Source organism: Capricornis sumatraensis, chromosome 4 (genome assembly GCF_032405125.1).
Source record: "Capricornis sumatraensis isolate serow.1 chromosome 4, serow.2, whole genome shotgun sequence".
NCBI classification, from domain to species: domain Eukaryota; kingdom Metazoa; phylum Chordata; class Mammalia; order Artiodactyla; family Bovidae; genus Capricornis; species Capricornis sumatraensis.
In genome coordinates, this window is record NC_091072.1 from 65,624,414 (window position 1) to 65,651,202 (window position 26,789).

The window sequence follows — 26,789 nt, forward strand, 5'->3', positions numbered from 1 at the left end:
ATGTCCAGTGGATCCCAGACATTCTAGAGCTCCAGAAATCATGTAAGTCATCAGTCTGAAATATTAACTGCATATAATTTTCAAACCATTGGAAGAAATACTTCCCCACTACTGAGGAGGTAATGAATATACTACTACCAGTAGAAATTCAAAAAGCTCTACTGAGGCGTTCAACCAACCAAAAGGCAAAGAATGGCCGAATGGATACAAAAACAAGACCCCTCTATATGCTGCTTACAAGAGACCCACCTCAAAACAAGGGACACATACGGACTGAAAGTGAAGGGCTGGAAAAAGATATACCACGCAAATAGAGACCAAAAGAAAGCAGGAGTGGCAATACTCATATCCGACAAAATAGACTTTAAAACAAAGGCTGTGAAAAGAGACAAAGAAGGCCACTACATAATGATCAAAGGATCAATCCAAGAAGAAGATATAACAATTATAAATATATATGCACCCAATATAGGAGCACCGCAATATGTAAGACAAATGCTAACAAGTATGAAAGGGGAAATCAACAACAACACAATAATAGTGGGAGACTTTAATACCCCACTCACACCTATGGACAGATCAACTAAACAGAAAATTAACAAAGAAACGCAAACTTTAAATGATACATTAGATCAATTAGACCTAATTGATATCTATAGGACATTTCACCCCAAAACAATGAATTTCACCTTTTTTTCAAGTGCTCATGGAACCTTCTCCAGGATAGATCACATCCTGGGCCATAAATCTAAACTTGATAAATTCAAAAAAATCGAAATCATTCCAAGCATCTTTTCTGACCATAATGCATTAAGATTAGATCTCAGTTACAGGAGAAAAACTACTAAAAATTCCAACATATGGAGGTTGAACAACACACTTCTGAATAACCAACAAATCACAGAAGAAATCAAAAAAGAAATCAAAATATGCATAGAAACTAATGAAAATGAAAACACAACAACCCAAAACCTGTGGGACACTATAAAAGCAGTGCTAAGAGGAAAGTTCATAGCAATACAGGCATACCTCAAGAAACAAGAAAAAAGTCAAACAAATAACCTAACTCTACACCTAAAGCAACTAGAAAAGGAAGAATTGGAGAACCCCAGAGTTAGTAGAAGGAAAGAAATCTTAAAAATTAGGGCAGAAATAAATGCTAAAGAAACAAAAGAGACCATAGCAAAAATCAACAAAGCCAAAAGCTGGTTCTTTGAAAGGATAAATAAAATTGACAGACCACTAGCCAGACTCATCAAGAAGCAAAGAGAGAAAAATCAAATCAATAAAATTAGAAATGAAAATGGAGAGATCACAACAGACAACACAGAAATACAAAGGATCATAAGAGACTACTATCAGCAGTTGTATGCCAATAAAATGGACAACGTGGAAGAAACGGACAAATTCTTAGAAAAGTACAATTTTCCAAAACTGAACCAGGAAGAAATAGAAAATCTTAACAGACCCATCACAAGCACGGAAATTGAAACTGTAATCAGAAATCTTCCAGCAAACAAAAGCCCAGGTCCAGACGGCTTCACAGCTGAATTCTACCAAAAATTTCGAGAAGAGCTAACCCCTATCCTACTCAAACTCTTCCAGAAAATTGCAGAGGAAGGTAAACTTCCAAACTCATTATATGAGGCCACCATCACCCTAATACCAAAACCTGACAAAGATGTCACAAAAAAAGAAAACTACAGGCCAATATCACTGATGAACATAGATGCAAAAATCCTTAACAAAATTCTAGCAATCAGAATCCAACAACACATTAAAAAGATCATACACCATGACCAAGTGGGGTTTATCCCAGGGATGCAAGGATTCTTCAATATACGCAAATCAATCAATGTAATTCACCACATTAACAAATTGAAAAATAAAAACCATATGATTATCTCCATAGATGCAGAGAAGGCCTTTGACAAAATTCAACATCCATTTATGATAAAAACTCTCCAGAAAGCAGGAATAGAAGGAACATACCTCAACATAATAAAAGCTATATATGACAAACCCACAGCAAACATTATCCTCAATGGTGAAAAATTGAAAGCATTTCCCCTAAAGTCAGGAACCAGACAAGGGTGTCCACTTTCACCGCTACTATTCAACATAGTTCTGGAAGTTTTGGCCACAGCAATCAGAGCAGAAAAAGAAATAAAAGGAATCCAAATTGGAAAAGAAGAAGTAAAACTCTCACTGTTTGCAGATGACATGATCCTCTACATGGAAAACCCTAAAGACTCCACCAGAAAATTACTAGAGCTCATCAATGAATATAGTAAAGTTGCAGGATATAAAATCAACACACAGAAATCCCTTGCATTCCTATACACTAATAATGAGAAAGTAGAAAAAGAAATTAAGGAAACAATTCCATTCACCATTGCAACGAAAAGAATAAAATACTTAGGAATATATCTACCCAAAGAAACTAAAGACCTATATATAGAAAACTATAAAACACTGATGAAAGAAATCAAAGAGGATACTAATAGATGGAGAAATATACCATGTTCATGGATTGGAAGAATCAACATAGTGAAAATGAGTATACTACCCAAAGCAATCTACAAATTCAATGCAATCCCTATCAAGCTACCAGCCATATTTTTCACAGAACTAGAACAAATAATTTCAAGATTTGTATGGAAATACAAAAAACCTCGAATTGCCAAAGCAATCTTGAGAAAGAAGAATGGAACTGGAGGAATCAACTTGCCTGACTTCAGGCTCTACTACAAAGCCACAGTCATCAAAACAGTATGGTACTGGCACAAAGACAGACATATAGATCAATGGAACAAAATAGAAAGCCCAGAGATAAATCCACACACATATGGACACCTTATCTTTGACAAAGGAGGCAAGAATATACAATGGAGTAAAGACAACCTCTTTAACAAGTGGTGCTGGGAAAACTGGTCAACCACTTGTAAAAGAATGAAACTAGATCACTTTCTAACACTGCACACAAAAATAAACTCAAAATGGATTAAAGATCTAAATGTAAGAACAGAAACTATAAAACTCCTAGAGGAGAACATAGGCAAAACACTCTCAGACATAAATCACAGCAGGATCCTCTATGATCCACCTCCCAGAATTCTGGAAATAAAAGCAAAAATAAACAAATGGGATCTAATTAAAATTAAAAGCTTCTGCACAACAAAGGAAAATATAAGCAAGGTGAAAAGACAGCCTTCTGAATGGGAGAAAATAATAGCAAATGAAGCAACTGACAAACAACTAATCTCAAAAATATACAAGCAACTTATGCAGCTCAATTCCAGAAAAATAAATGACCCAATCAAAAAATGGGCCAAAGAATTAAATAGACATTTCTCCAAAGAAGACGTACAGATGGCTAACAAACACATGAAAAGATGCTCAACATCACTCATTATCAGAGAAATGCAAATCAAAACCACAATGAGGTACCACTTCACACCAGTCAGAATGGCTGCGATCCAAAAATCTGCAAGCAATAAATGCTGGAGAGGGTGTGGAGAAAAGGGAACCCTCCTACACTGTTGGTGGGAATGCAAACTAGTACAGCCACTATGGAGAACAGTGTGGAGATTCCTTAAAAAATTGCAAATAGAACTACCTTATGACCCAGCAATCCCACTGCTGGGCATACACACCGAGGAAACCAGAATCGAAAGAGACACATGTACCCCAATGTTCATCGCAGCACTGTTTATAATAGCCAGGACATGGAAACAACCTAGATGTCCATCAGCAGATGAATGGATAAGAAAGCAGTGGTACATATACACAATGGAGTATTACTCAGCCGTTAAAAAGAATTCATTTGAATCAGTTCTGATGAGATGGATGAAACTGGAGCCGATTATACAGAGTGAAGTAAGCCAGAAAGAAAAACACCAGTACAGTATACTAACATATATATATGGAATTTAGAAAGATGGCAATGATGACCCTGTATGCAAGACAGGAAAAAGACACAGCTGTGTATAACGGACTTTTGGACTCAGAGGGAGAGGGAGAGGGTGGGATGATTTTGGAGAATGGCATTCTATCATGTATACTATCATGTAAGAATTGAATCGCCAGTCCATGTCTGACGCAGGATACAGCTTACTTGGGTAGGTGCATCGGGATGACCCACTGAGATGTTATGGGGAGGGAGGGGAGGGGGGTTCATGTTTGGGAACACGTGTAAGAATTAAAGATTTTAAAATTTAAAAAAAAATTAAACAATTAATAAAAAAATAAAAAATAAAAATAAAAATAAAAAAATAAAAAATAAAAAATAAAAAGCTCTACTGAGATTCTAACCCTGGGAATCAAGGGTGGTTTGGCTCACTGACTAAATAAATCACTGGACTCATAAATGCAAGCCTTGCAATCTTACAGTAATTCAAATGTGACTTTCAGAAAAGCAGTTTAAATCACTACATATTATATCAGTTTTTCTGTTGCTGCATTGAAAATTGCTATCTGGGTCAGGGAGATCCCCTGGAGGAGGGGATGGCAGCCCACTCCAGTGTTTTTGCCTAGAGAATCCCCATGGACAGAGGAGCCTGGAAGGCTACAGTCCATGGGGCTGCAAAGAGCTGGACAGGGCTGAAGTAACTTAGCACACACACACACATAGTAGTTTGAAACTATACTCATTTTTAAATTCATAATTCCTGTGGATCAGAAGTTCAAGAATGGTCTGACTGGGTTCTCTGCTTAAGGTCTCACAAGGCCAAAATAGAGGTGATGACCAGGGCTGTAACCTCATGTGGAACCTGAAATTTCTTGTATATTTAGAAATGGGTTTCTTCTACCCCCATATACTTGCTGGCTATCAACCTCTCCTCAGCATTTAGAGACTTCCTGCATTCCTCCTGCTTCATACACCCTTCTATTTTTAAAGCCAGAAACAAATCATTTCCCTTGCACTGAATTTCTCTCGTGACTCCAATTTTGTCCCTAACCTCAAGACACTGACTTAAAAGGGCTCATGAGTTTAGGTCAGGCTAAGATAATCTCCCTTTTTAAATTTCAAGTATGCCATAGAACATAACCTATTACAGGAGTGATATCCCAATATATTCATGATGTTAAGAATTGTAAAGAGCATGGATGCCTCCAGGAATGGGCCACTTAGGGCACATCTTAGAATTCTGCCTACCACATATATCAAAGGCCTTAAGTATTAATCATACCAAGTTTAGACCAAAGGATCAACGATATTAGCAAAAATTGCCATGTCTTAGACTTTATAAGAAAGAAAATTGGCATTTAAAAGCAGTTATCCTGTCATTTTACAATTTTAGAATATCAAGTTGTCTTTTGTACAGATGAAACAAATTCTAGGCTAAATTATGCAGAACCACACTCTTGGCATCAAGGACAAAAAAAAAAAAAACACTGAAGAATCAAATCCCCTCATTCTCAATGTGCATCATTTACTCTGAACTTTTTCATCAACAAGACCCTGTATGGGTGTGTTATCAGTGTTCACACAAAAAGTATCCCATAAGATCAAGAACATGTGGAAACATTGTCTTTAATTTATAAAGATGAGATATATAAGTTTATTCGACCTTCCAGAATCTAAACTTCCAAGACTGCATCCAAAAAATTCATGCCATGTTAATCAGATTCTAGAATCCATTCACATGACTGGAACTATTGGCTGTATTTCATATTTTCCCATAGGGAATTATATGGTTGTTGTTTATAAGGAAATTTATAGTAATAATTTGTAAAGATCTGAACTAAAGTTCTTCTGAATTTTGTTCCTCATGTCACCTTACTTTATCATATTGATTTGTTTGTTTTTGGATTTTTGCCATAGGTGAGTGGATTGGCTGATTGATTTTTGCTACTGGACCAATTTCATAAATATCTTTTCAAAATTATATATAATGTTTTCAAGTGTGTTATACTTTCATAGCAGAAGATATTAAGAAGAGGTGGCAAGAATACACAGAATTATACAAAAAAGATCTTCTGATCCTGTAACCAGTATGGTGTGATTACTCACCTAGAGCCAGAAATCCTGGAATGCAAAGTCATGTGGGCCTTAGGAAGCATATCTATGAACAAAGCTAGTGGAGGTGATGGAATTCCAGTTGAGCTATCTCAAATCCTATAAGATGATGCTGTGAAAGTGCTGCACTCAATATGCCAGGAAATTTGGACAACTCAGCAGTTACCACAGGACTGGAAAAGGTTAGTTTTCATTCCAGTCCCAAAGAAAGGCAATGCCAAAGAATGCTTAAACTACCACACAATTGCACTCATCTCATACGCTAGCAAAGTAATGCTCAAAATTCTCCAAGCCAGGTTTCAACAGTACATGAACCATGAATTTCCATGTGTTCAAGGTGGATTTAGAAGAGTCAGAAGAACCAGAGATCAAATTGCCAACATCTGTTGGATCATTGAAAAAGCAAGAGAGTTCCAGAAAAACATCGACTTCTGCTTTATTGACTATGCCAAAGCCTTTGACTGTGGATCACAACATACTATGGAAAATTCTGAAAGAGATAGGAATACCAGACCATCTGACCTGCCTCCTGAGAAATCTGTATGCAGGTCAAGAAGCAACAGTTAGAACTGAACATGGAAGAGCAGACTGGTTCCAAATAGGGAAAGGAGTACGTCAAGGCTGTGTATTGTCACCCTGCTTATTTAACTTATATGCAGAGTACATCATGTAAATGCCGGCCTGGATGAAGCACATGCTTGAATCAAGATTGCCACCCTTATGGCAGAAAACAAAGAAGAACTAAAGGGCCTCCTGAGGAAAGTGAAAGAGGAGAGTGAAAAAATTGGCTTAAAACTCAACATCAGAAAACTAAGATCATGGCATCCAGTCCCATCACTTCATGGCAAATAGATTGGGAAACAATGGAAACAGTGACAGACTTTATTTTGGGGGGCTCTAAAATCACTGCAGATGGTAACTGCAGCCATGAAATTAAAAGACACTTGCTCCTTGGAAGAAAACCTATGACCAACCTAGACAGCATATTAAAAAGCAGAGACATTACGTTACCGACAGAAGTCTGTTTAATCAAAGCTATGGTTTTTCCAAAAGTTGTGTATGGATGTGAGAGCTGGACTATAAAGAAAGCTGAGTGCCAAAGAGCTGATGTTTTTGAACTGTGATGTTGGAGAAGACTCTTGAGAGTCTCTTGGACTGCAAGGAGATCCAACCAGTCCATCCTAAAGGAAATCAGTCCTGAATATTCATTGGAAGGAATGATGCTAAAGCTGAAATTCCAGTGCTTTGGCCACCAGATGCGAAGAATTGGCTCATTTGAAAAGATCCTGATGCTGGGAAAAACTGAAGGTGGGAAGAGAAGGGGATGACAAAGGATGAGATGGTTGGATGGCATCACCAACATGATGGACATGAGTTTGAGTAAGCTCTGGGAGTTGGTGATGGACAGGGAAGCCTGGCGTGCTACAGTCCCTTGGGTTGCAGAATCAGACATGACTGAGCAACTGAACTGAACTGATCAGCACATTTATATCTATATTTCTATCTATATCTATCTATGTCTATATCTATCACCTACCTAAAACCAGTTTTCTGATGATGACTTCGCCACAAAGAATTATTAAATCAGTGATGATTTGTGTATTTTAATTAAGTACGAGGTGTTGTCCGTGACTCTTTGGAACCCTCTGCTGTTTAGGTTTCTGAGCTTGGGTAGGCCATTATGAAAATTAGAAATGTTCGCCTGAAGTAAGGGCTAGAGTATGTAGGGATATAATGCCACCTATTCAGTACCTTACAGAAAGGTTCTATTCTAGAATAAGCAAACACTGAGGAAAGGTTGTCTACTAAATCATCTCTATATGGATATATTGATTAGCTTAATTTTCTTGATGGTAGAAAGAACTTTAGACTTTCATGAGAATGTGTAGGGACTCTTGGTCAACAAAAAAAATCCTGACAGTGAGGAATAACTTAAAAGAAATCTGCAGATAAATTTCACTTCCTTCACAGTTTTCCCAGGGAATTAAAAAAATGTGAAAGTGTTACTCACTTCTGCGACCCCAAGGACTATAGCTCACCAGGTTTCTCTGTCCATGGAATTCTCCAAGCAAGAATACTGAAGTGGGTAGCCATTTCCTTCTCCAGGGGATCATCTCAACCCAGAGATCGAACCCAGGTCTCCTGCATTGCAGGCAGATTTTTTTATCACGAGGAAGGCTTAGTCTCAAAAGGTGTTTTCTCTATTGTGCATCTGTTCTTCTGAAGTGAATAAATAGCCCCTTGAATCCAAATTCCTTAGCTCCACTTAAAATAGAGAACTCACTTATGGTACTCACCAGTCCTAGGAAATATTTTTTGGAAGAATGACAAATAAGTTTAAAATCTTTACTATAGTAGATAACTGCAAATATGCACTGTGGTTTAAAAAAATATATGCAAGATGGGAAAAGGAGAAGGGCAGATGAGTTAAGCGCTGCAAACTTTCTTCTAATGCTCTGCATTGATGCAGTAGAGATATAGACATCACATTTATAGCAAGATAGATATTAATAACTATAAATTCTCTACAGAAAGCCCCCTTTGTATAATAGAAGGCACACAGTGAAATGAATCAACAGTGAATATTAATAAAGATTTAAAAAGTCATAACCAAATGTTCAGAAGAAAAGTCTGTTATCAAGCCTGAAAATTCACTAAAAAAAAAAAAAAAGAAGAGAAAGATAAGGAGACAGAGGGCAAATGAGAGAAAGACAGTAAAAGAATAGGGTAGGGCGAGAAGATATAAAAATATTGTACAGTGAAAATGTAACTGTATTTAATAAGGCAATAAAAAGAAAGATGAGAACATTTACTCTCTTAAAAAGGATGTCTCTAAGTCTCATACAATTTAAATACATGCTTTTGTTTAAATATTTCATGTCCGTAGTTATCAAAAGTTATTCTAAGGAGATTTGCACTTGAATGACTGCCTCAAATATGTTCTGATTCTGTAAAGGTGATGTAATTTCCCTTTTGGTTATTTGTACTTAATTAGTTTTTGTCAATGTTGTATGTTCATTATACTCCAACATTTCAAGGTCTGCTTGTTTTCTGATTCAGAAAAATTAGTCTGTATCCTTTAGTTATATAAAAAGCCTACCATTTAATTAGGAACATGTCATATTAGATTTAGGTAATGGTCTGTAACCTTGCCAATGCCTACATTACTGCTCAGAGTAATCAGTCATTTAGGGAAGCTTATTTTCACTTGGAAAACAGTAAAGTTTCAAACCACTGTCCCTTTTTTGCATTCATTTAGTTTTCTTCTATTACATTTTAATCTCTCACACCGTATTTCTTCACTTCAAACTTCCCAAACTTCTTTATCATTATAGGTGTACTATTTGAATTCACCTTACTCTCACTGATTGCCTCTTTCTAACTTGATAGAAACTCTTGTTTTTCAACTTTATGAGGAGCTATAAAGACAATGAAATGAAGTATAAAAAAGAAAAGAGTCTTCCAATGTTAACCTCCGTCACATCAAACATGTTCTGGAGAAAATGTTAATATGAAATTATTAAGTTGGAACATTTCAGTGTATGTTCTCTGTTGCTTAGTCGTGTCCAACTCTTTGCAACCCCATGAACTGCAACCCACCAGGCTCCTCTGTCCGTGGGGTTTTCCAGGCAAGGATACTGGAGTGGGGTGCCGTTTCCTCCTCCAGGGGATCTTCTGGAACCAGGCGCCAAACCCGTGTCTCCTGCACCTCCTGCATCTCCTGCACTGGCAGGCAGTTTTTACCACTGAGTCACCTGGGAAGCCAGGACCATCTCTACTTCTAAGTAAACAAAAATCTATTTGAAGAGAAGAAACCCCAATAATCCCTTATATAATGCTTAAAAAATCTCAAGAGTTGGAGGAATCGGTTACCTCAGCTCGCCCCACTGGAATGTGCTCATAGTTGTACAGATGGTCCAGGTCTTCTAAGGTGGCATCGTATGTCTCTGAGTCGTAGTTGATGGATTCTAGAGTTGGGGCAGTCACAGCAGCATCCAAGAGGACAAGTCCCACGATGAGTCTTGCTAATGCTTTCATTTTTCAAACTTTCCTAATCATAAAACATTGGAACACATAAATATTTAATTGCTAATAACTTATGAATAGTTTGCACTAAATAGGAATGATATATCACTGCCAATACTGAGAAACTCAGGCTGGTAGTTTTCATTCAATGGATAATTTATAACATAACATGTGTAACTGTGTGGATTCTGAGGACTACTGCTGCCAGGTATTCAAATTAATTCACAAACCTATCCACATTTTTGCAGTAGATATTGTAATGATAATAAACTGATTTTATTTTACAAAGAAACGTGGAGAAAAAGAGATGCAGAAAGACTGTGGTAAACTTAGGTGGTTCAGACGGTAAAGCTACCTGCAATGTGGGAGACCTGGGTTCGATCCCTGAGTTGGGAAGATCACCTGGAGAAGGGAACAGCCACCCACTCCAGTATTCTGGCCTGGAGAATGCATGGACTATACGATCCATGGGATTCGCAAACAGTTGGACACGACTGAGCAAATTTCACTTTATTCACGAAAGCCTTCACATTATCTAAGTTTCACCACTTACTAAGCATGAAGTTATTTCATCCGCTCTGGGATGCAGAGCTGAGTATGATGATAATTACTACACTGTCATACCATTTTAAAAATGAGGAAACCAAGACAGAGTTGGCTAGTAATACAACTAAGACTGTTTCTTGTTCATTTAAGCCCAAGGCTTTTTCCAGACAAAATAATAAAGGCTTTTTTTTTCCTTCTTTGTTGCCTCTGGGTGTCATTAATACATAAAATAATTTAATATGTACATACATAAAATTAATATTTCATGCAATATTTTCAAAATTTGTTCTTAACTAAATGGAGGAGATAAGAAAAACCATTTTTCCTTTAGTCCTTGGTGTTTTATTTCAATTCTTAATGGCTATTTAAAATTTAGATTCAGAATCAATGGGAATACATGTTTAAAAGTCACCGTTTAGCAAGATTTCCTTAGAGGAGCATTTGCACACATAAGATTAGAGCAATCTTTTGTAATTCTTTAATTAATATAATTCTTATTTTCCATGATAACATCATGCATTTGGGAGAATCAGTCAATATCTTATAATTTCAATTATTTTAATTCTGTGTATACTCCTTTGAATACAATGTAGTTTAGAAAAAATCTCTTAGCATAATTTTAAATGTTTAAGTTAAACCTATCAAAAGTGTTACCTCATGACCCTTTATTGAGGAACAAAGTATTTGTAAAACTTTTTATCAAGCATGTCTAATTTTAAAGGTTTTGTATTTCAGATACACTTCTTGGATTTACTTATGAACAGTACGTGTGGTTTTTGTACCTACGCAGACATATAAAAAGGAATTCATGGTAAATATTACCTTTAAACTTGAATGCACTGGCAGACCAACTGACCTTCAGTTACTTGAAAGAAAGTCTTTATGAAGCAGGTTTAGGCAGAAGTATATGAAATTCCTCTGAGAATAAAAAGTAGTACAAGGAGCTCCTTTTCATCCCCTCCTATGGTTTTTTTCAAATAAATTTTATTCACACAGGATAAACTAAACCTCTATTTTACTTGCCTTTCCAGAAGGTTTTGCACGATCTCAGATTTGAAACTGTGTTATGCAATCACCAACAAAGTCCTGCTTAATAAAACAGTGTGATTTGCAAATCTCTCAAGAACCAATCTCCATATTCAGGTGGGAAGCAGTAACAATGGCCAACACTAATCTAAGAAGTATATATTTTCCTTGTACATTTCCGGTGAGTTTCATTGTTCCAAAAAATTATGCACTTGCTTATTTTTTCTCACTTCACACTGTAAAGATCTGAATATTAGAATTTACTTGCATTTGACATATTTGCTAAAGCTATCACCAATAAGGCAGTCTGGGAACCTTAGAAATATGAAGAACACATATCCATGTGTAGATAAAAAGCATATCTCTTCCTTCAAATACTTACATTAGTGTTTAACATAGTGGCTTGTTGAAACTTTGAACTTATTGTCTACTATATGCCATCTAATGATATTTTAACAATATATACTTATATAAAGCTTTAAAATATATAGCTTAAAAAGGCATTCTAATTGCAGAATTCTGATATGATCATCAATACATTTTAAACACCTGATTCTTATAATTTTCTTCTTTTTCATAATATTTCAATCAATAACAACCAATAGTGCCTGTCAATACTAGCAAAGAACATGTTCTGTATCAGTGCACCTGATTTAAGGAATATATTGGAAACAACTATAATTTTATTGGCATCTGTGATGGCTGTTAAGATAAACTCTTTTGCTGTATGTTTTGAATTCCTAAGCTAATTCAGAACTTTGGATTTTCCAAGAATAATATAAATATAAAAGGAGTAAACTAAACCCAATCCATTGAAGTTCACCATGAAATACTAAAGCAAGGTGAATTATTTTTTTTCAAAGGTTGTTATAGTAGGAAAAAAAGTCTATAACCCAAGAAGAAGGCAAGTGTAAAAACTTACCTTTGGCTCCGACTTGTTGAAATGGCATGCAGGGACTGAGGATGCCGTCCCAGTGGTATTTGCCCCTGACCAATGGTTGTGAATTCTGGTCTGTGGGAGGTGGAATTTATAACACTCAGTTTTCTGTTTGGAAAAGCTCACCTTGAGAAATGCTTCTCAGTCTTTAAAAAACCCAAATTATTTTATAATCACTCAAATTAAGCAGCAGAAGCCAAATTACATAGTACATAAAGCTCCTAAAATTATGTTAAAGGAATTCTGATTGCAAATGTGTCACCTTAAAAATTTTCAATGGAAAAATTTGTTTTAACATATCTCGTCTACAACACATTCACCAGTTAAGGGAAGACATTAATGTACACAGTGATACTATAAACAGATATTTCAGAAATGTTCTGAGAAGAAAGAATTTTATCAAACCTTGCATATCTTGAATTGTTTTTCTTTTCAATTTTCATTGACATTAACTGAAATTTAGTAAATGTTGCAAAAACCTTACCTATATAATGTTGGGTAAGGAAAAGAAACAAAAGAAAACAAATTATTTTGATTGCTTGGAATGCTTTGAGAGCAAACAATAACCTCTTGCATGATTATCTTTTTAGAAAATTATGCCCAGAAATAATGCATAAATATGATATGAGTGTTTTGAAAAGAAGGCTCCATTTCTTCTCTTTTATCTATCTATCAGAGCCCCCCAAATCAAATTACATTAAAAACTTTTTTGCCCCAGAATACAAGATTAATTTTAGGCTTTTGGTACCTGACATGTTTTGTGAAGCTGAGTTTTATTACAGGTATGTAGAGAAAATATATTTGTATTAAATTTCTCTTCTTCGCTTTTACTCACACTGCAAAAGTTCTAGAGAAAACTAAAACTTCTATCTGGTGTTCTGGTATGTCTTGTGTAAATCTAGGCATCTGGCTCTCACCTGTACATCAGGAATCTTTCCTTCATGACCAGAGGTGAACAGCTTCCCTGGATTCTGAAAGCAGGTTTGGTCCTGGACAAATCGAAGGAGGAGATGGTCTGTCTTCAGAACACTCATTCCCCTTTCTGGTTCCCTCCAACATTTCGTCCTTCAAACTGCTTTGCCCATCTCTTCAGGGCACTCTCAGTCATTATCCCCATCATCTGTACCTGGTTACAAATAATTTGTTCTCAGTGTGAATTATTTTTCTCAGGGTCAGCTTTATTGATAATTGAAGCAGTGATAAAAATGTATGAAATCTACACAGACCTCTGGAACAGCAGTGAGGCCATCTTGGAGGCAGTGGTTTCCTCCTGGCAGCCGTGCACACTTTCAGTCTCACCGCATCATCTAGAGGCTATTTTCAGAGCATTTCTGGAAAGAGGCATTTCTGTCCTTTAAACCAGGAATCCCCAACCCCAGGGCCACACCTGTTAGAAACTTACCTGTTAGAAACTTGCACAGCAGGAGGTGAGCAGCAGTCAAGAGAGCAAAGCTTCATCTGCTCCCCATCACTAGCATTACTGCCTGAAATGTCCCCTACTCTTCCCATGGAAAAATTGTCTTCCACAAAAACCAATCCCTGATGCCAAAAAGGTTGGGAACTGCTGCTTTGAGTTATTGATGTTTCAGTGATGTCTTCCATAGGCCTCAGGACACTCTCCACGAATGCAGTTTTTTCATGATGATTTCATAGCCAAATTACTTGTGTTATATATAGAACTATATATAGAATTAATATTATGTTGACAATTACTAGTCTTAATATAGAATGGAAAGCAAAAATAATCATTTCTGAGTCTTCTTCCAAGTTCTCTTTCCTTGTAAAAATGGAAATTGTCATACTGAGTGAAGTCAGACACAGACAAATATCATATGATATCGCTTATATGTGGAATCTAAAAAAAGGGTACATGTGAACTTATTTGTAAAACAGAAGTAGAGTCACGGATGTAGAAAACAAGCTTATGGTTATTGGGGGTAATGGGAAGAGGGATAAATTGATAGATTGGGATTGCCATATACACACTGCTATAAATAAAATAGATAACTGATAGGAACCTACTGTATGGCACAGGCAACTCTACACCCTGTGATAACCTATCTGGGAAAATAATCTAAAACAGGGTGATTATATGTATATGTATAACTCAGCCATTTTGCTGTACACCTGAAACTAACACAGCTTTGTAAATCAACTGTACTCCAACATTTATTTTTTTTTAAGGGATAATTCTTAAAGTACTTTCTCTTATTCTTACCTGGACCCTCTCCAATATTTCAAAGCTGTTTTGAACTCTGGGAGCTCAAATTTGTAACAGCCTCCTGAGGATCTAATCTCCACTGAACAATGAGGCAGGATTAATTACCAGTTCCAGCCTTTCATATCCCTGGTAAATATCTTCTAGTTTCATGATAATTTTCTTAATAGAGCCTGAACTTGGTCATCAGATATGCTCAGGAGATCAGTTATTATGATTACTTGTATTATCTAGTAATTGAGGCCTTATGGCTTTATCCCTTTTAAGTCCCCAAACATTTTATCAATACAAATCCTTTTGGCTATAACTCTCTACACAGTTAATTAAATACCATCCTTCTTGCTGAGACAGAATTGATTTTTAAACCGAATGGTCTTGTACTAATGAGTCCCTTCTCTCTCTTCTGTAGCAGTGGTGAGCAGAGCGGAGCAGTCACTCCAAGGGCAGCCCACAACTCTCTGCCCTTGTTATCAGCTCCCAAAGACCACATCAGTAAGACTCAGCAGGAGGGTATAGATGTCCCACTCCACTGATTATAAGGAGAAAAACCACTGTCCATGTGATTAGCTCTGAAGAATCCCCTTGTTGCCTTAAATACCTGGTCATCATCAGACACTCACAGCTCTTGTATGCCTTCTAGCATCACCATACACTCATGTATTAATACAATGTGCTGCCTGTGTTCCCTAGTCCTAGCCAGTCTCCTCTTCCTGTATTCTTTCAAGCCTGATCTCCGATCCAAAAAGTCTCCTTTGTCCTCAGTTTCTTTTGAAAAATCCCCCCCTGTTTTTCTTAATCTTAAAATTCTGGCTGTCTCCCGAGAAACATTTCCCCCTGTAGTCCTTAAAGCCGTGCTTCTTCTTTACTCACGTGATGCAAAGATGGAGGGATGTTCCCTGTTCTACATCTTCTCTTCCAAATGATTTCTTCTCTTTACTCTTAAAAAAAAACTTCATCCATTCTGAAACTCATGACCCTTGGTTTAATTATCTGCAACCTCTTCCTGTTATCAACTGCTGGACCTCCTAGGCAAGCCCCTCCTTGTCTATGACTTTGACTCTTGGGTCCCTCATACTCTCTACTGATACCCTGTAATCATGTCCAATGACATGGTTCTATGTGCATAATCCACGTACCACGGTGGCCTTGGAGTTGCCTTATCTTCTCACGTGAAGTTACCCACTATTATTGTCATAACCCCAGCTTGTCATCACTAGACATGACATAATCCTATTACTGAGGCATTGTTATTTTTCCCTTTGCCTCAGGAGAACATCATTCCACAGACTCTGTCTCTTTTTTCACTATTTATTAAATTTTCTATCTTCAAATTCCTCCTTAGCATTTAGATTTGATGGACCATTATCATAATTACTCCCTTTCAAGCACTTTCTGCTCTCTTTCTTTTTTTTCTTTCATCATACTCATTTATGAAAACTTAAGTTTTGGTTAAACACAACTCCCAACCCTCTTCTCTCTTGCATCTGAGCAGCTGTATATTACTAATGAAAATCACCTACATCAATTGGCGTCACTTTAAATTCTTAAAAATAAGCTTCAACCCTAGCCAGCAGATCTACCATTTTTCTGATTTGATTCCCTTCCCAGTACTCTAAGATGACTACATTACATTTCCGTTGTCCTTAAATGCATCCTATATTCTGTTTCTCCTCACAAACATCAGCAGAGTAATAGTGAAAGTCATTACAGAAATGTTCAATTAACTCATTAGAAAACCCACCTGCACTTATGTGTGTTTTTGTTTTGCCTTCTGTGACAGTGGAAGAAGTAAAGTAAATTCCCCAAACAGGATCTAATTCCGTTCTCTGCTCAAGGTCTGCTTCTGCTGCTGCTGCTAAGTCACTTCAGTCGTGTCCGACTCTGTGCGACCCCATAGACGGCAGCCCACCAGGCTCCCCCGTCCCTGGGATTCTTCAGGCAAGAACACTGGAAGGGTTGCCATTTCCTTCTCCAATGTGTGAAAGTGAAGTCGCTCAGTCGTGTCTGACTCCTAGCGATGCCATGGACTGCAGCTTACCAGCCTCCTCTGTCCATGGGATTTGCCAGGCAAGAGTACTGGAGTGGGTCTATGCTTCTTTAATTATCCCCTCTTGCTCCACTAGCTCCCCTCTCTATTACTGTATGTAGAAACACACACAGCCTGTGCATAGTCAAGCAGATATTCTATACCGAGTGAAAGTACAAAATACCATGGGTACTCTAGTAACTATCAGAGCATATGCCACTTCTAAAATAAAATTCAAAATCAAATTATTTTAAAACACTCCAGGATCCAAAAATGTTTATCTACAGACTTGAGTCATCCTATAAATTCTACAGTTATGACTTCAGATGGTATGTCTCATCTTTAAAAGTAAGGGCTCTTAGATTCCACATTTTCATCCTACTATTATTCCATTTCTTTATCCCCTTTACAGAAAAAAAAAATTCTCAAACTAATGGTATGCATTTACTGTTTCTTCTTGCTCTTTTCTCATCTGCTATTCATTCTACTGCACTTTGGGGTCCTGTCAAAGCTAGTGGAGGTGATGGCATTCCAGTTGAGCTATTTCCAATCCTGAAAGATGATGCTGTGAAAGTGCTGCACTCAATATGCCAGCAAATTTGGACAACTCAGCAGTGGCCACAGCACTGGAAAAGGTCAGTTTTCATTCCAATCCCAAAGAAAGGCAATGCCAAAGAATGCTCAAACTACCGCACAATTGCACTCATTTCACATGCTAGTAAAGAAATGCTCAAAATTCTCCAAGCCAGGCTTCAGCAATACGTGAACCGTGAACTTCCTGATGTTCAAGCTGGTTTTAGAAAAGGCAGAGGAACCAGAAATCAAATTGCCAACATCTGCTGCATCATGGAAAAAGCAAGAGAGTTCCAAAAAAAAACATCTATTTCTGCTTTATTGCCTATGCCAAAGCCTTTGACTGTGTGGATCACAATAAACTGTGGAAAATTCTCAGAGAGATGGGAATACCAGAACACCTGACCTGCCTCTTGAGAAATCTGTATGCAGGTCAGGAAGCAACAGTTAGAGCTGGTCATGGAACAGACTGGTTCTCAATAGGAAAAGGAGTGCATCAAGGCTGTATATTGTCACCCTGCTTATTTAACTTCTATGCAGAGTACATCGTGAGAAACGCTGGGCTGGAAGAAGCAGAAGCTGGAATCAAGATTGCCGGGAGAAATATCAATAACCTCAGATATGCAGATGACACCACCCTTATAGCAGAAAGTGAAGAGCAACTAAAAAGCCTTTTGGTGAAAGTGAAAGCAGAGAGTGAAAAAGTTGGCTTAAAACTCAACATTCAGAAAACGAAGATCATGGCATCCGGTCCTATCACTTCATGGAAAATAGATGTGGAAACAGTGTCAGACTTTATTTCTTTGGGCTTCAAAATCACTGCTGATGGTGACTGCAGCCATGAAATTAAAAGATGCTTACTCCTTGGAAGAAAAGTTATGATCAACCTAGGTAGATATTCAAAAGCAGAGACATTACTTTGCCAACTAAGGTCCGTCTAGTCAAGGCTATGGTTTTTCCAGTAGTCATGTATGGATGTGAGAGTTGGACTGTGAAGAAAGCTGAGCGCCAAAGAATTGATGCTTTTGAACTGTGGTGTTGGAGAAGACTCCTGAGAGTCCCTTGGACTGCAAGGAGACCCAACCAGTCCATTCTGAAGGAGATCAACCCTGGGATTTCTTTGGAAGGAATGATGCTAAAGCTGAAACTCCAGTACTTTGGCCACCTCATGCAAAGAGTTGACTCATTGGAAAAGACTTTGATGCTGGGAGGGATTGGGGGCAGGAGGAGAAGGGGACGACAGAGGATGAGATGGCTGGATGGCATCCCTGACTCGATGGACGTGAGTCTGAGTGAACTCTGGGAGTTGGTGATGGACAGGGAGGCCTGGCGTGCTGCGATTCATGGGGTCGCAAAGAGTCGGACACGACTGAGCAACTGAACTGAACTGAACTGAACTGATGGATAGTTCTCTGGCTTTGTCCCAATTGCTGTCCTAGCAGCCCTCCTTGGTTTCCATATCTCATTGGCTATGCCTTCTCAATTCCTTTTTCAACTTTCTCTTTCCCTAGTAGGCCTGTAAATGTTGGAGTACCTTAGCTTTTAGTCTTTGGGTGACCTCATCTGTTTCCACTCTAAAATTACAACAAAAACAAAATTTTAATAACTACCATTTTTAATGCTTACTATGGGCCTGGCATTGTTTATTATCCTCACTTACTGGAGAAGTAACTAAGATCTAGGAAGATTAAGTGACTTTAGCTAGTAAGAGGCAGAGCCAGAATCAAAGCTGAAGCCATCTGGCAGCAAAGCCCAAGTTTTTAACCACAACTTTGAACCACCACCTTATGTTTAAACCTCCCACTGCTGCCTCTCCAATCTGCACAGTTCAGTTTGAGCTGCCATTTCTTTTATTTTATGTCATTGACTACTTAGAACTTGACATCTTCACTTGGGTGTCTAATCATACTATACCCAAAATAATGGCCTTAGGACCCACCGTAAACTCTGTTCCTTTACTCTACACTTTATTAAATGATAATCACATCTCTCTATTTGGCTCCAGCTCAGAGCCTTACGATTATTGTAGATTCCTTCAAATTCTTTACTGTGTCCCATCCAATCCATCAAAGAAATCAGTTCTACTTAAAATATATTTCATTCCACTATCTCCTCTCACCTGAACTACCAAAAAAGCATGCTGCTGGGTCTCCTTGCTTCCTGTTCCATGCTTCTATCATTTATTCTCCAAACACCAGCAAGAGTCATTTAAAATATAAATACATAAAACTCCACATCTTTTTCACTGGAAGCGTTCAGTCGCTTTATATTTCTCTTTGAACAAAATCTAAACTCCTGACCCATGTCCCAGAAAGTTCCCCATCAGCTGGAGCCCCCTCCTTCTCCATGCCTAGATCAAGCACCTCTCCCTCCATCTCTCTACTGCAGTCATATGAATGACCTTTCTGTTCTCAAGTCACACCCAATCATTGTTTCCTCCAAGTGTTGATTTTCATGGCACCTGTTACAACCTGCTGTTATAGTTTTTCTTTTCTTATATACATCTCTCTTAGGTGAAAACTAGCTTCACGAAGCATAAACTTTACTAGTCATAGTCACAGTAGTATCCTTAATGTCTAACATAGTTCTTGGCCCACAATTTGTGCCCAGTGTTTCTTATGTGAATCAGTCAATTAATGATTGTATGAATCAAATGCATAGTAATTCAAAGTAATAAATAATCACTTAACAAAATTACAATGATTTGCTTGGGCTAGTTGGATTACTTCCACTTATAATAACTGGTTCTTGGGTAACATACCAAATTCATTCTCTTCTTTTTTTTTTTAACTACATTTTCTGTTCGAGAAACTGCTAATCTGTCCAGTGACACTTTCCAAGCTGTTGTCCATTGGCCTCATGTGGACGGGGGAGCCTGGTGGGCTGCCATCTATGGCGTCTCAGAGTCGGACACAACAGAAGCAACTTAGCAGCAGCAGCAGCAGCAGCAGCAAGGTTTTACATTTGTTTGTTATGACTTTCTTGTGTCACATACAAAGATATATAGCATAGGATTTTGATGAGAATCTAAGAGAGCTTCCATACCACTTAGGATTCCTGGATAGAAGTATAAAAATCAAACTGACTTAGGAAACAGGTAGTTCATTGGCCCAATAAACTGAAAAGTTACTTGTAACTTGACCCAACTTACAAGTTTCTCTTTTTCCAGAGAGCTTTCATTTTGTTGATGCCATATTAGTGATCTTCCACATAGAGGTGGTAGCTACATCTGCTCCATACCTTATATCATTTTAGGTTAAAAACAGAGAAGAAGATGAGAATTCTTTGTTCTCATAACCCAAGAAAATATTTTCTTTTGTACTATTGATTCTGATCAAATCATAGGCTCACCACTCAGAAGACAAACAAGGAAAGAGATAACAATGGGGTTGGGAGAATATAGTGTCTATTTGGTTGAATCCTTACCCCATTTGGGACTCTGCTTAATGTTACCTCCTCAGTTTCTCCTTCCCTGAGCACTCCATCTAAAAGTGAATGAACTTCTTCATAACACTCATAACTATATGACATAAATGCATAAATTATTAGTTGACTTATTTTCTCCACCAGAATGCTATCTCCACAAAACATGGTTTATCAGTTTTGTTTATTGCTGTACTTCTGGGCCATTACACATATTAGGCATTCAGTAAATATTTGTTGACTTAGACCCGTGGCCAAATGCTTTCTCCTTGATCTTGTAACAGACTGAAAATAGAGTGAATGGTAGTTCCCAGCAAAAACTAGTGAAAGAAGAGTGAATTTATCATGCATCACAAAGTCTTTGAACTTTTGTGCATGGACTTTCTAAAAGCTATTTTGACTGCTTCTTTTGTTCAATTTCTGATTCTTATCTGTCTTCTAATGAATTGGGTGTAAGACATATCTAAATCATTGAAAACCAAAATGTTATGGTAGTATCATTAAGTCTCTGCTTCATGTAGAGCATATGTATATATTCTGTTTTCCAGGTCATTTTGGCATTACTCATGCTTAATCAGTAAAACTTAAAATAACAATTTTAGATACTGTTAATTCTTATTTCGTCATAATTTAGACCCTGAATTATTACCCTTTACTTGTCTTTTTTATGTTGCATTTTTTAAAAAGCTTATTATCTTGGTAGAAATTATTCATACTCATCATTATGAAAATTCAGGAACTATAAGTTTTGAGGACAAGACCTGCTAATCATCCACATGCTTACCACACAAAATGTTATTATCTCTGATTATTTAGAGATAAAAAAGGATGAAAAAGATAAGTATAGATAATATTATAAGATATAATAATATGATATGTTATTTATATAAGGAATTGGTAAAAGTTTAATAGACATTTTATCCAAAAAATTCAAAAGTATTCACTTAAATATTAAAAATTATGAAATTACCAAGTTAAATCTTTTTAAAATATTTCTAACTTTTATGTACTCATTTATATTTGCACTTCTTTTCACTTTCTAATTTTGTTATATTTTACTTATCAGAGATTGGCAATTTTTCTTATTGTCCGAATACATGTTTGCTTACTTTAGCCAACATAGTCTAATGTCTCCTGCACTTTTATTTGCAGATTATAGCACATTTAATCTTCAAAATGACCTCATGAAATAGTTTGTATCATTACTTTGCCCAAGGTTATAGACCTAAGACTTGTCAGAGTTAAAACTATACTATAAGAATGTGGATCCAGACCGTTTATTTGTCACATTATACAATTATATGTCTTGTGTTTGACTTTAGATATATGCACAATAGTATTTAATATGAATGACTCATTCTTTTTTATTCACATCTGCTTCAGTTTTGAATATATGATTTTGCTAGAACTCTTTTTAAAGTATATTCACTTCTTTCTCATATGTGCTATGTTCCCTGAGTACTTCCTTTTTTTTCTCTTTTTTTTTTTTTTTTTTGTTTTGATATCTGTGAACATTTTACTCTAAGGACAAATTGGTAGAATACTCCTAGGTCACATTTTTCTTAGAATATTGAGACATTGCTTCATTGTCTTCTGGCACTAAAAGTTGCAGTGGAAAAGTCTGAAGCCAGCCTAGTTATTTTCCACTGTTTAGGTTACTTACTTTTCCTCTCTGGACACTCAAGATGATTTCTAGACTTCGAATCTTGGAACATCACAAAATTTGGCTTGACCTTTACAGTTTTGTCAATCTTTACAAAAAAAAAGTTTCATTTTTTACTTGCAGGTTAATTAGTATTCTTAATTTCAGGACAAATCTCTTCTAATGTACCTTTGAATCTGTTTAATTTCTTGTAATCATTTTCTGGAATAATAATTATGCTATATTAAAACTCATTTTGCTTTGTTCCATCACCATCAGTTTTTGCTCTAATCAGTTTTTTATTATTTCAATATTTTCTGTATATTTTCTTAACTCTGCCACTCTTCCACAGATTTTAGTGAATATTTAAAAGTATGCCCAAAGAAAACTTAACAATGTCCTCCATGGGGAGCTACTCTACCCTATCTTACTTGAGCAAAGAACAATCGGACAATTCCAGCCCCTGCTAGACTTGTCTGTCATAAACAATGAGAAAATAGGGGCTAAGGAATGTTTTGAAAATCACATTTCAGGGACTAAGGTCTATTAAAAATCTGAGATTTATTATAAGAATATAGAGTTCTTACCTTTCCCAACATCTTACAGCCACTTCAACAGGGCTTCAATATTAAAAGATCATAAGTGAGTCACAGATTATAAATGAGAATCACAGATTCTATCTAAGAAGGAGTCCCTAGGGAAACCCAAAAGCAACAGGAAGAAAAAAGTCTGATAAGGAAACTAGAGAAAATCTAAGCTTCTGGCAATTACAGTTATGGCAAACACTGAACACAACCCAACTCCTAGCCAGATTAACATAAAACGTCACAGTAAAAACTTAATTACTTCAATGACTATTACTCAATACATCATGTCCAGCTTTCAACAGAAAATTACAAGGTATTCTAAAAGATAAAAAAACGAAGAAACAATCTGAAGAGACAAAACAAAACAAGTTTTGAGATAAAGAGACAAAACGACACAACTCAGATATGACATGAATTTTGAAATTATCAGAGAATTTAAAACTATTACGTTTAGTATTTTAAAGACTTCATTGGAAAGCATACTCAACTCTCAAGAACAGATGGGTGATATAAATGGAGGGACAGAAACTCCCAAGAAGGAATATCAGGCAAATTTTTTATTTTTCCACCACACTGCATGGCTTAGGGGATCTTAGATCCCAACCAGGGATCAAACTTTAGGGTCCCAGCAGTTAAAGCACTGAACTACCAGGGAATTCCCAAAAGGAATGTATAGAAGTCACAGATACTATAATAGACATGAAGAATTCTTCTGATGGTCTCATAAGTAGACTAAACATGGCAAAGGAAAGAATTGGTGACTGTCAGTTCAGTTCAGTCGCTCAGTCATGTCCGACTCTTTGTGACCCCATGAATCACAGCACGCCAGGCCTCCCTGTCCATCACCAACTCCCAGAGTTCACTCAAACTCACGTCCATCGAGTCCGTGATACCATCCAGCCATCTCATCCTCGGTCGTCCCCTTCTCCTCCTGCCCCCAATCCCTCCCAGCATCAGAGTCTTTACCAATGAGTCAACTCTTCACATGAGGTGGCCAAAGTACTGGAGTTTCAGCTTTAGCATCATTCCTCCCAAAGAAATCCCAGGGTTGATCTCCTTCACAATGGACTGGTTGGATCTCCTTGCAGTCCAAGGGGCTCTCAAGAGTCTTCAACCCCACAGTTCAAAAGCATCAATTCTTCGGCACTCAGCCTTCTTCACAGTCCAACTCTCACATCCATACATGACCACAGGAAGAACCATAGCCTTGACTAGACGGACCTTAGATGGCAAAGCAATGTCTCTGCTTTTGAATATGCTGTCTCGGTTGGTCATAACTTTTCTTCCAAGGAGTAAGCATCTTTTAATTTCATGGCTCTCAAGATATGCCAATAGAAACTGCCAAAAGTGAAATGCAAAGAGTTTTTTTAAAAAAAATCAAAGAAACAGAATAACCAAGGCATGTGGGAGAATTTTAAAAGGTGTAAAATATATATAATAAAAAACATGAGAAGAACAAAAATGACAAGAAGGAGCAGCAGAAATATTTGAAATACTAATAATTGAATTTTCTAAAGTTATTTACAGACACCAAACTACGGATTCAGGAAGCTTAGAGAACAACAAGCAGAAAATAAATACCAAGAAATCTACACCTAAGCATATTAGGGTTAAACACCGAAAACCAAAGACAAAGAGGAAATCTAGAAAAAATTATTAAACAGTAGAGGAAGCCATCTCTAGAGGAGTAAGGATAAGAATTACATTGGATGCAAGCAAGAAGAGAGTGGAGTGAAAGATTCAAAGTGTTGAAGGAAAAAAAAAAAAACAACCCTAAATTCTTGAGTTATGTCTTTGTTTAACCTATCTTTCAGGCTTCCCAGGTGACACTAGTGGTAAAGAACCCACCTTCCAGTGCAGAAGACATGAGATGCAGGTTTGATCCCTGAATTGGGAAGACTACCTAGAAGACGGCTTGGCAACCCACTCCAGTATTCTTGCCTGGAGAATCCCATGGATAGAGGAGTCTGGTGGGCTACAGTCCATAGTGTCATAAGTCAGACATGACTGAAACGACTTAGCACACACACATGCAACCTATCTCTCAAAAGTGAAAGAGAAATAAAGACTCTTAGACAAACATATACTGAGGAAATCTGTTGCCAGTAGATCTGCCTTGCAAGAAATGTTAAAAGAAGTCTAATCTCAAAAATATACAAGCAACTTATGCAGCTCAATTCCAGAAAAATAAACGACCCAATCAAAAAATGGGCCAAAGAACTAAATAGACATTTCTCCAAAGACATACGGATGGCTAACAAACACATGAAAAGATGCTCAACATCAGTCATTATTAGAGAAATGCAAATCAAAACCACAATGAGGTACCACTTCACACCAGTTAGAATGGCTGCGATCCAAAAATCTGCAAGCAATAAATGCTGGAGAGGGTGTGGAGAAAAGGGAACCCTCCTACACTGTTGGTGGGAATGCAAACTAGTACAGCCACTATGGAGAACAGTGTGGAGATTCCTTAAAAAATTGCAAATAGAACTACCATATGACCCAGCAATCCCACTGCTGGGCATACACACCGAGGAAACCAGAATTGAAAGAGACACATGTACCCCAATGTTCATCGCAGCACTGTTTATAATAGCCAGGACATGGAAACAACCTAGATGTCCATCAGCAGATGAATGGATAAGAAAGCTGTGGTACATATACATAATGGAGTATTGCTCAGCCGTTAAAAAGAATTCATTTGAATCAGTTCTAATGAGATGGATGAAACTGGAGCCGATTATATAGAGTGAAGTAAGCCAGAAAGAAAAACACCAATACAGTATACTAACACATATATATGGAATTTAGAAAGATAGCAATGACGACCCTGTATGCAAGACAGGAAAAAAGACACAGCTGTGTATAACGGACTTTTGGACTCAGAGGGAGAGGGAGAGGGTGGGGTGATTTGGGAGAATGGCATTCTAACACGTATACTATCATGTAAGAATTGAATCGCCAGTCTATGTCTGACACAGGATACAGCATGCTTGGGGCTGGTGCATGGGGATGACCCACAGAGATGTTATGGGGAGGGAGGTGGGAGGGGGGTTCATGTTTGGGAACGCATGTAAGAATTAAAGATTTTAAAATAAAAAAAAAAAAAAAGGAAGTCTAAAGAGAAGAATGATATAGGTCAGAAACTTGGACCTAAATAAAGAAAGGAAGAGCATAAGGGAAGGGGTAAATAAAGATGAAATTAAATACTTTATTTATCTTATTCTTAATTTAGTAGGTAATAGTTTGTTTAAATAATCATAGCAATAATGTCTTAGGTGATTATAGCATATGGACAAATAAAATAAATGACAACAATATTGTAAAGGATGGAAGGAAGGAGTTGGGAATACTCTGTTTACAGCAGTTTTATTTATAATCACCCAAAACTGGAAGGAATCAACATGTCCCTCAAAGGTGAATGAATATACAGTACTATATCCATACAATGAAGCATTATTAAAATAATTTTTTAAATGAGCTATCAAACGATAAAGTAACTTGTAAAAATTTGAATACATGTTGCTAAATGATAGAAGACAATCTTAAAAGTCTACATTAGTGGTCCCTAACTTTTTTTGGCATCAGGGACTGGTTTCACGGAAGGTGATTTTTTCATGGACAAGGTGAGGGGGTAGTTTTGTGATAATTCAAGTGCATTACCTTTATTGTGCATGTTATTTCTGTTATTACATCAGCTCCACCTAGGATTGTCAGGTATTTGATCCCAGAGATTGGGGACTCTTAGTCTACATATTGT

General features: G+C 37.1%; 1 protein-coding gene across 1 annotated transcript in view; it reads right to left on the reverse strand.

Annotated features, from left to right (window-relative positions):
• Positions 1 to 10,060, reverse strand: part of EPYC (epiphycan) — a 41,914-nt gene extending 31,854 nt beyond the window's left edge. The window contains exon 1 of the mRNA XM_068971923.1: positions 9,896 to 10,060. Within this exon, the coding sequence (XP_068828024.1) occupies positions 9,896 to 10,060 (165 nt within the window). The remainder of the gene's footprint in view (positions 1 to 9,895) is intronic.
• Positions 10,061 to 26,789: the final 16,729 nt, after the last annotated feature.